Source organism: Danio rerio, chromosome 15 (assembly GCF_049306965.1).
Source record: "Danio rerio strain Tuebingen ecotype United States chromosome 15, GRCz12tu, whole genome shotgun sequence".
Classification (NCBI taxonomy): domain Eukaryota; kingdom Metazoa; phylum Chordata; class Actinopteri; order Cypriniformes; family Danionidae; genus Danio; species Danio rerio.
In genome coordinates this window covers 12222786-12233517 of record NC_133190.1, presented here as the reverse complement: position 1 = coordinate 12233517, position 10732 = coordinate 12222786, and the positions used below count along the sequence as shown (strand labels likewise).

Sequence of the window (10732 nt, the reverse complement as noted above, 5' to 3'; positions counted from 1 at the left end):
AATAATGTAGTTCACCCAATAAGAGCAAGCGCGGTTATTTAAACTGTATTGCATTGACATTATATATTACTATACCTAGTCAATCTAGGGCCATATATACTTGCAAAATAAAAGAAAGCTTTGCAAACAAACAAAAAGAAGTCTTGAGCAAAAAAAAAAATAAAATACAAATCTTCAAAAATCGCAAAGTTAAAATAAAGTTTTGAGAAATACAAATTACATTTGAAAACATAAAACAAACTGCAAATAAAAAATCAATCAATGCAAAAAAAAAAAAAAAAAAACTTTTGCATATTAATCGTGAGTTTGTGATGTTGTTTTCACTCTGCACTTTACATTTTTGTGTGTTTCACTTTTTGGCCCTGATTTAACAAGGGGCGGAGCCAAGGGAACTAGACCGAGTACAGCTGTGAACAGGGGTATGTTCTTCATAGCTCGCTTAAATGATCTAAGATGATTTGGCAGATTCTGTATCTTAACTGATGTCTGGCTAATTCGGTTTTTCAAAAAGTTTGTGAATCAGACAGAAATGTCTTTGTGGAGAGGTGAGCGTGATCGAACAACCAATAAGGGATGGGGGGGGGGGGGGTGGAGCATGCTTTGTTGCCCGGCGGCTAATCAGCAGGTCAATCAGAAATTAAGGGAACTTCTTAAGGAGAACTTATTTCCATAGGAGAACTATCTAAGGAGAACTTATTTAACTTAAATATAACTAAGGAGATACTTATTTAAATCGCCGACCCTGTCTTCTTCCCACAACAAGAACGAACTTTACTACAGTGGTGCCGAAGTCCGAGACGAAGAAGAAACATTGCTGCCAGAATGTCTACTCTGTCTACAAGTCTATGTGTGGAAGTCATTGAGGCGCTAGCGCTTCTCAACGAACAACATCAGGCTCTGGTGGAGTTAAAGAAAGACCTACATCAGCGGTTCCAAGTCCTCGTGGAGGCCCAGCGGGAGGACCGAAAGCTAATCCGGAGACTATTGTCCCAGGAGATCCAGGAAGCTCCGACATCTGCCGCCCACCCTCCCATTGCTTTCCAGAAAATGGTGGTGGAGGACGATCTGTGTTCCTCAATCTGTTCGAGAAGATGGCAGAGGTATGTGCTTGCCGCGGGCAGAGTGGCCTTTAAAAGTTATCCCGCTGCTCTCTCTCCAGATTGCCACACAGCAGCTACCAGACCAGAATCTCCTGGAGTACACTCACCTAAAGTGAGCCATTCTTCAGCGGGCCAGCTGTAATCCGGAGGAGCAACGTCAGCGCTTCTGGTCACTGACTGAAAGCACTGCGACGCCTGCCGCAAATGGCTGGTGCAGGATGGCCGGACCACCGCCCAGCTGGTGGATGCCGTGGTACTGGAACAGTTCATCACACTGCCTCCCCTCCTAACCAACGGAATGGGTCCAGTGCCACCGGCCAGATGATCTGGAGACGGCCATCCAGCTGATGAAGGATCACCTGGTGGCGGGGTCCAGGGTCGGCAAAATAACCTTTCTCTTCTCACCCTCTCTCTCTCCTCCTGTTCCCAGGCCCAGACTGCGGTTCTGCCCTCACCAGCACCCAGATGGCGGTGCATCGAGGTGGATCTGCCGAGCATCCCAAGAAAGACGGGGCTCTATCCAGACAGAGGGATGGAGCCACGACCCCTGGCGGTTCCCCAGACTGCACTAGGTTTCTCGCCAGTTCAATCGGTTGGTCCTGCTGGCCCTGGGGGTATAATGAGAAGGATGGCGGGAAATCAATGCCAATATTAATCGAGCGCAGCGGTGATGTTTACGCGCAAGGAGAAGTGAACCGCGAGCAGATTACAGGCATACACACAAGGAAACTACAGCTCACGAGCGCACAGGGGATCTTCAAGCGCACCTCATCATCTGTGCGCACGATGTACGCTCTCGCGAGCGAGGTCATGTCTACAGCGCGTGATCAGTTCTCTCCGCTCACTCGCTGATTCTATTCTCTGCTCGCGCGAAACATTTTGGAATTTTGTCAGTCCTGGGGCGGGACTTGGTTCACTTGTTATCTCTTACGCTATTGGCTACCTTCCCTTTTCCGGAAGTTAGTCGGGATTGGACGCTTTGATGATCATTTAAGACCTCAGGCGGGAAAAGCTGTAACATCGGGTCACCGTGGCGTCGAATTAACGTTAGAAGATGGAAAATCAAAAAGAGGTATGTGGTGGTGATTATTACCATGTAATGTTTACTTTGCTTACCTGTTTGGATACAGAAAGTGTTCAAATTAGCTGACCTTAATTAGATTTCTGTTTGCTTCACGAACCCAGTTAACATTGACTCGTTTTTAGATGTAAAACATTAATATATGGCACTATTTATTTCTTATAACTTTTAGTTCAGTTACCTTACCTTACATATACTGATTTTATGCCATATAGCCTACTGTACATGCAGTATATACAAGTGCTATTTTAGACCTTAGATTTATTATTGTTTTTTCTATTGAACACAGGCAGAGTTGCAGAATGCGGCCAGGCATGTCGTTAATCTTTTGCGTAATGCTCTCGCTGCAACCGAATCAAGCTGTTCCTCACCGGGCATGATTAAGTTAATTGTGTTGTGCTCATTTAGTTTTGAATTGAGACAATATAGACTATTTCTATTTATTTCTGCAGACGAAGGTCAGGTTCAGAGAGAGCAGGGCAGCAGGGTCCAGTCTGCAGTTAGAGCGCAGCAAAGTTTATCTGCACCAGGGACAGTGGACCACAGTATGGCAAGGTTTGCATCTCTTAAAGCAGCCAGCATTATATGTAATTTCTTCTGTCATTTTAAGTGAATCATCTTAAAGAGATAGGTTACCTAAAATAAACATTTATACACTCTTTTAAGTGATTCCATACTTTTGAGTTTCTTCTGTTGAACTTAAAATACTCAAGATATTTTGAAAAATGTTAGAAACTTGTAACCCTTTTTGTCTATAGTATGAAAAAAAAATACTATAAATGTAAATGGTTACAGGTTTACAACATATTTCAAAACAGCATGTGTTCAACAGATGAAAGAAATTCAAACAGGCTTTAAACAAGTGTAATTAAATGATGACACATTTTTTTTTTTAGTTTTGGGTGAACTTCCACTTTAATACTGGAAAACAAAAGCAGCACAGTAGCAGCCCTTAAGTACCATAATTTAAGCATAAATCTAAAGGATAACTCAGATGCTGCAATTGGCCAGAGAATGTCACTTTAGATGAGCAGAGCCCACCTGTATTATTCTTTAAAACATATTAAATATATGGCTGACATATTATTATGCTTTTTCTTTCAGAGCATTTCCTGGTTTGTTTAAGGGTCGAAAAACCCCTACAGCAAATGCCAAAAAAAGACCCAGCAAGTCAACACCAGTGCAGTTTTTTTTTTTTGATAAACAAGACCACTGATAGAACCCCAAAGGCCTCCGATGAGTTAACTCTTTTACAGGCTGGATTAGGACGGAGGACTGTTGCCATCCCAGAAGATGCAAATCACTCAGAGGTTAGACATTTCAAGTTTTTACACACTGTACAGAGAATGGGAATATTGCAGAGCAACGAATTTAAAGAATTTTGAACATGGTGGTTTGGATCTCATTGACCTTTCATATATACACTGGTTTGCTATAACATGTAACTGCTGGCACCACAAATAAAGAAGAAAATCATATATTGAAATAAGTCATTGCGACAGCTTATTCATCCTTGTCATTTACAAGCTAATTTATTTATTTGATCCACTCCCTCTGCATCTGTGCTCAGCTTCTGTAGTAGTAGTTCTCTGCAAAGTGTGGAGTGTTAGGTGTTCCTCCTGTAAGAGAACACTGAGGGGGCCCTTTTTAAAGTTACAATTAATTCATCTAAAAGCTGGTATAGTCGTATTTAAAGGGATATTTCACCCAAAGATGAAAATTATTTCATTAATTACTCACACTCCACAATTACTCACTTGTTATTCCAAACCTGTAAGAGCCCTGTTTGAAACATTGACATCTTATAGATTATTTTAAAAATGTGTACAATGTTTCTGGAGCTTCACCAAATTTGTACCTTTGCTCTCTATGGGAGGGTCAGAGATCTCTTGATTTTGGAGATCTTGCAGGTTTGGAAGTACATAACTATCTCCAAATAGTATGTAATTTTTAAAGAAAATTGATTATCACTACACAATATTTTATTACTATATATAAGATTTGTTTTAAAGCATAATGTTTTTGCATGTTTACCCACCAGATATCCAAACTTCTTACAGAGACGTATACAAAAATGGCATCTTTGGAAGGAGCCTGGATGCTCTATAAAGCTGTTGGTAAGGTTGCTAGGTTGATTTAAAAATAAAGTTTCACTATGACTTGATATCAACAAATGCAGATGTCTTTACACTGAGTTGATACTTTGAGTTTTATTTATGCTTTAGTACTTTCATGTTAACATTAACTATTCAGTTCCTGAGTGAAATTTTAAAAAAATCTGATGAGGCTTCTAATAATTTTTACTCAGGTGGGTCAGGTCAGCGGAAGTTGAATGTTGTCCCACCAGAAGCTAAAGGATATACAGGATCCTACATCATTAAAACGGCAGGAGGAAAGGGCTCTCTGTATATCCTGCCATTACAGAACAGTCTAGATATCTCCCCTTTACCCTATTCATCAAAAAATGCCAAAAGCACGATGTGCTTAATGCTTTACCGACATGCCAATTCAACTACTGGCTATGCACGTTCAGGAGTGTGAGACAGGGATATGCATTGATAGCAGTGATTGTGAATCGGTAAACTTCAAAATCTTTTTAAAAATTTAATTGTTTTATTTATTTTAACACATAAAATTAGTCATATTTCATGAAATAATGGTCAATTATTTTTAATACACAGTTACTGTTTAATTTGTCTCAGGACCCTGAAGTGCCACCCATTTCTACAAAAGTGAATCAATCCAGTGTCAATGTAGGTTGTTCAGTACCATCATTCCAGATTAAGATACTAAAACTGCAAAACTCTTTTATCAATACCTATTGATAAACACATCAGGAACAAGCTAATTGTTTATTTGTTAGTTTGTACCATGCAATTATTTTGAATTACTTTTTAAAATAAGCATAAACAATGTCTTTTTTTAAAATCTACATATAAGAACACCAAAGACCCTGACACTGAAGTTCCATCAACATCCACTAAATTGGATACATTTAGTAGCAATGTAAGTAGTAATTTTATGTTGCATTACATGTATGTTCCGTTTTTTTTTTTTTTTTGGGGGGGGGGGCGGGTGGGTGAGGGGGTGAGAGTAATTTTCTCTCAAAATTAAATCTTATATCATTTATATATGTTTATATCCACAGTTCAAGGATGAATTGGATACTGTGAATTCATTTGTGTCAGTGATGGATCCAATGGTAATGTTGATGATTGCAGTGCTTAAATGTTTAAATCAGAGGTCCCCAAGCTCAGTTATGGAGGAACGGTGTCCTGCAGACATGTTCAGGTGTGATTTATTAGGGATGGAGCTAAACTCTGCAGGATACCAGCCCTTGAGTAACAAGTTTGGTGACCTCTTTTAATTTGAAAATTTGTACATTTCATTTTCAGCTTTTTGCATATGACTTATTATTGTAAGAAATGCATTTATATTTGTATTGATAAATGCTGTCATTAGTTAATGTTCTTGTATTTACTAACATGTACTAATAATGAACGATACTTGTACAAAACTTATTAATCATAGTTCAGCATTAACTAATGCATTATCAACATTCAAATTCATGCTGGCTAACGTTAGCTAACGCACTCAGTTGACATGAACTAACAATGAACAACTTTACTTTCATCAATGTTAACATATATGAATCAATACTGTAATAAATGTAGTGTTCATTGTTTGTTCATACAACCTTATTATAAATTGTTACTATTTGTTTTCTGCATTGTTTTTTTCTGTTAGGTATCTTGTCCAGTGTGTTCTGGCATGTATTCACAAGACTACATTGAAGTACACGCGAGCACCTGCGGGGAAAGGTTATAAATATTGCTTTTTTTTTCTTTTTTTTTTTTTAATGCTTTGCGGCTTTAATTGAGTTTTAGTTTGTGCAATGTAGTGATATATTTTTATTTAATTTTATATAATATCTCTAGATGTGAAAATAGACCAAACATGGATTTGGACATTACTGTGCAAAACCCAGACAAGCAAAGCAGGTCCTGTCAAGTTTGCTAATCTTTTACTTATATGTTTGTTTGTTTGTTTGTTTACTTGCCTTGGACAAAAAAAACTAAATAATGCATCTATTTAACTTAATTTTTTTAGCATTACAGAAGTAATCCACAAACTCAAAGAAGCAATAGATCCTACAACTATTTTCAGTGTCTGCGTCACAAGGAAGGACATGTTTAATCGAGGCTTGATGCAATGGAAACGTCAGAAGAAGTCTTCTCCAAAGAATCCCCTCAGAGTAACATTCATTGGAGAGCCTGGGATAGACAGTGGTGCCCTTATGAAAGAATTCTTGACAGGTATGTTTTAGTTTTCCTCATATAAATTTATTTGTGTTTTATAAAATATAGTCAGCATTTTATTTTTCCAAGGCTTTGTTTATTAGTATTCATTTTTTAGTAATAACTTTTTTCGGCAGAAATGATGGCTGGGATTGAGGCAAAATTCTTTGAGGGAGGCAATTCTGGGAAAAATCTGAAGTATTCTACCACAGATTTTCAGAATGACAATTATAGGTATATTTAATAGCATCATAAACTAGATTTTGTTTTAAATGTTTCTTGGCCAATTCATCAACTGCCCTTTTTCATTTTAGGACAATTGGTGAAATCATGGCTGTAAGCATTACACAAGATGGCCCTCCCCCTAACTTTTTTCAGGAGTGGATCTACAATTTCATCTCTTCTGGGGACATTGATAAAGATCAGTTGTCAAAGGCTACAGTTACAGATGCAGATCTGCTAGACCTCATCGAAAAGGTTTTAATTTAAATACTATCCACAGTACTTGTCAAATGTTTGTAAACATAATAATTTGTTTACGTTTTCTCACCAACAAGGCTGTGTTTGTGTGCTCAAATAATATTGCACAGCTTAATTTTATTTTGTCATAAGAAATGCATTTATGATTATCAATGTTGAAAAATCAGTCTTTTATAATGATACATTAACCATATACTTTTAGAATGTTTGCGTTCCATCAAATTGGTCTTTATATACAGTTGTTTTGTTAATAAATCTGATTAATCATGAGAAAGGTGACATGATGGTTAAATTCTGCTTCGAATAATACAAATAAATTACATTTTTAAATGTTAATTTTATATTTCATTTGTGTTCCTGTTCACTAAACATTTAAAAAAATAATGTTCAATATGTTCAGCAGTACTTACACTGTACATTTTATGTATATTTAAGTTTTAGCCAAAACTACAGATAAGAACAAGCACTGATTTCATTATTTCAGATTGAGACAGCGGACGCTACAGCTCTTCTTGACCTTTTTGAAAGAATCCTCGGATGTGGGTACACTGGACCTCTAACATGTGAAAGAAAGGAGGATATTCAAAGGTAAATATTCTACAATGTTTTTCACGTTTTTTTGCAATCTTTGGATCTGCCTTTATAGTTTTTCTATTTTTTGAATCTTTAATACACCACCGGTCAAACATTTGGGGTCAGTAGGATTTTTAAATGTTTAAATGTTAAAATAAGCTTCTCCTACTCACCAAGACTGCATTTATTTAATCAAAAATACAGAACAAATGGTAAAATTGTAAAATGTTATTGCACTATAAAATAACTGTTCAAAAGTAGTTTCTAACCAAATTTAATGATTTATTTCAGTGATTTTAAAGATTAATTTTCAGCTTCATTACTCCAGTCTTCAAAGTCACATAATCCAGGGGTGGGGAACCTTTTTTCCATCAAGGGCCATTTACATTTTTGTAACATTGTTTAGGGGCCATACTAAATTATAAGGCTGCTTGATTATGGGAAAAATCATAATAGCGGTTATTTTGGTCATAATTGTAATCACAATTATTTAAAACGATTATCAGTTGAAGTCAAAATTATTCGCCCACCTGTGAATTTTGTTTTTTTTTTATATATAAATATTTCCCAAATAAAGTTTAACAGAGGAATTTTTCACAGGATTTTCTTATAGTATTTTTTTCTTCTGGAGAAAGTCTTATTTGTTTTATTTCAGCTAGAATAAAAGCAGGTTTAAATATTTTGAAACCCATTGTAATAGCTCAATATTATTAGCCCTCTTAAGCAATATTTTTGATTGTCTGCAGAAGAAACTACTGTTAAACAATGGCTTGCTTAATTACCCTTATTAATTTTTTGAATGTCAGTTTAAGCTGAATACTAGTATCTTGAAAAATATCTTGTAAAATATAATGTCCTGTCATCATAGCAAAGATAAAAGAAATCAGTTATTAGAAATGAGTTATTAAATCTGTTGAAAATAAATATTTCCATTAAACTGAAACTGGGGGGAAAGGGTCGCTAATAATTCAGGAGGGCAAATAAATCTGATTTTATATATGCACAGTTATTTTCCTCCCTGTAAATAAGGAAAGGGAAATAAATACAATAAAATAAAAATATAAAACAAACTGCTTTAAGCATCTTCACTGTCAAAAAAAAAAAAACTTCAGCTACAAAAGTCCTTCAGTCAAGAGCAGTGAGAGATTTTGTCATGTTGTCAGCAGCAGGAATATTGCGCACTGCCACTTTAAGAATAGTGCGGCTCAGATATGATTTCTCTTTCTCGTGTCTTTTGATTCTCAACTTGATTGTTTTTTACACAAATGAGAGTTAATATGAATAATCACTAAACACAGCGCTCTGACACAAATGTGCATGTATTTGACCATTAAAGCGCTCGCATTAAGATGGCATTAGATGCGTGTGCTCTGCTCGTCTCCGAGGCTAAGTGCGCGCACACACAGTAGTGTGTTTAGAACTGTGTTGAAAAAAATCTTCTCTCCGTTAAAGAGAAATTGTGAGAAAAAATAAACAGGGGGGCTAATTCTGACTTCAACTGTATATATAATAATAATAATAATAATACAACAACAACAACGTGTAGACCTGCTAGACCTTTTTTAAAGCTGTTTTTTTACCCCAGAGGTTGCAAATTTTAGTTATGCACAGTTTCAATAATCAATATGAGTTGCTGTAGTTGTGCTTTTTAAATATTTGGTAGCACTTTAATTTAGTGTCTGTGTCACAAAAATGACTTCTAAGTGTAGCAATAACAGTCAAGTATGCATAATTACAACTAACTTTAAAACAAACCTATTTCTAGCCATATTGTTAGTACATTGTTAATTTTACTCTGTACTTAAATGTTACATCTTAAAAACTGTCCGATTTGAAAGTATATGGTATGTAGAGCACTGTAAACTAAAGTGTAACCTAAATATCAAAATTACATGTTGAATTTGACCATGGCTGTCTGCTGCGATATGGTAAACACAGCATATGCTACCCGCTTGCACATGCATGTTCCCGTACTATCACCTTGCCTGCACAGCACTTAGGGACTTACAAAGACTTTTTTAGCATTATGCAGCAGGCTGTTAGCAAAAGCAAAGAATTTGGTCGTTCTTGAGATCAATTTATAGAATACGAAGTAAACACTATACTGTTTCTGTTACAAGGTTATCAATATTTTAAAAGAACAGAGATGTAGCACCTTTTAGATAATAAAATGAATAAACTACAGTATATTATTTTATTTATTTTTTTTGTTAGTATGTGATGTACTGAGTGGTTCCAGTATGTTGTTCATTGAATTAAGAAAAGACATATACAATTTGTAATTAAGCCTCAACAAAATAAATTTCTTTCTGATGCGTTTATACTGTATGTGCTTGGTGTTTTTGCTTCAAATTACATGACATTTGAAGAAACAATCCCCAGACAAAGTAAATAGAGTTCTTTGACCTCAAGAGTGGGATCAGTTGAATTCAGTTGAATTTCGAGTAACCTCAATCCATCTGAACTCAAAGGGCATTCGAATTCTGGAAAAACAACTCTGACATCTTCACAAGCATCATAAGACGCTGCTATGTCCCAATCCACATCTGGCTCTTCAATATTCTGGAGATATAGGAGTTAAACATACTGTTAAACAATAATCTCAATTAATACCTTAAAAAGTAATGCAGGGTTACATTACCTCATGATTCTCTGATTGGCCGGTATTTCTTTGCATCAGTCCAACCTGCCATAGCTGTTCTGGACTTCGATTGCTCTCTGAGGAGAGTGGATGATGATTCCACGATTCTGTGAAGGTGTCCAAGTCTGCCTGAAGTCTTGGGAGGAAGGTGTAGTGAAGACAGAACAGGTCTACAACCGCTGATAAATCCAGCAATCCTTCAGCTTCCAGGAGTGTAGCATGGCTAAGTACTTGTTTATCACAAGAACTCTGACATCACGCCAAAGGCGTTCAATCCTATTAGAAACACAATGATATAAAAAAGCAAGGTAACGCTTTCTTTTACAACCCGCAAAGTACCGCGTAAGTACAGTGAAATTACAGTGTACTTTTCTGTACGTACTGTGTAAGTATAATGAACGTATGTGTTGGTATAAGGGAACAAACCGTAATGCTTGGGTAAAAAGGGGGTAACAACCAGATGTTCATCACGAAATTTACCGCGTAAGTACAGTGAAATAACGGTGTACTTTTCTGTACCTATAGTGTAAGTATAAATAACGTTTACGTAAGTATAAGG

At 36.3% G+C, this 10732-nt stretch overlaps 1 protein-coding gene across 2 annotated transcripts; it reads left to right on the top strand.

Annotated features, from left to right (window-relative positions):
* Positions 1-754: 754 nt before the first annotated feature.
* LOC141377777 (G2/M phase-specific E3 ubiquitin-protein ligase-like) lies at positions 755-10459 on the top strand. 2 transcript variants are annotated; one of them, XM_073923409.1, is made up of 14 exons: positions 755-2172; positions 3286-3491; positions 4223-4298; positions 4490-4759; positions 4884-4934; positions 5122-5187; positions 5330-5383; positions 5929-6002; positions 6120-6182; positions 6292-6497; positions 6617-6713; positions 6794-6956; positions 7444-7547; positions 10213-10459. In XM_073923409.1, exons 4-14 carry the CDS (start codon positions 4682-4684, stop codon positions 10265-10267), a joined length of 1011 nt encoding a protein of 336 aa, XP_073779510.1. In that variant the 5' UTR covers positions 755-2172; positions 3286-3491; positions 4223-4298; positions 4490-4681; the 3' UTR covers positions 10268-10459. The 2 variants fall into 2 exon arrangements, with proteins under 2 accessions (XP_073779510.1, XP_073779511.1); XM_073923410.1 differs by lacking the exon at positions 10213-10459 and having other exon boundaries at positions 2169-2736; positions 4863-4934; positions 7444-9851.
* Positions 10460-10732: the final 273 nt, after the last annotated feature.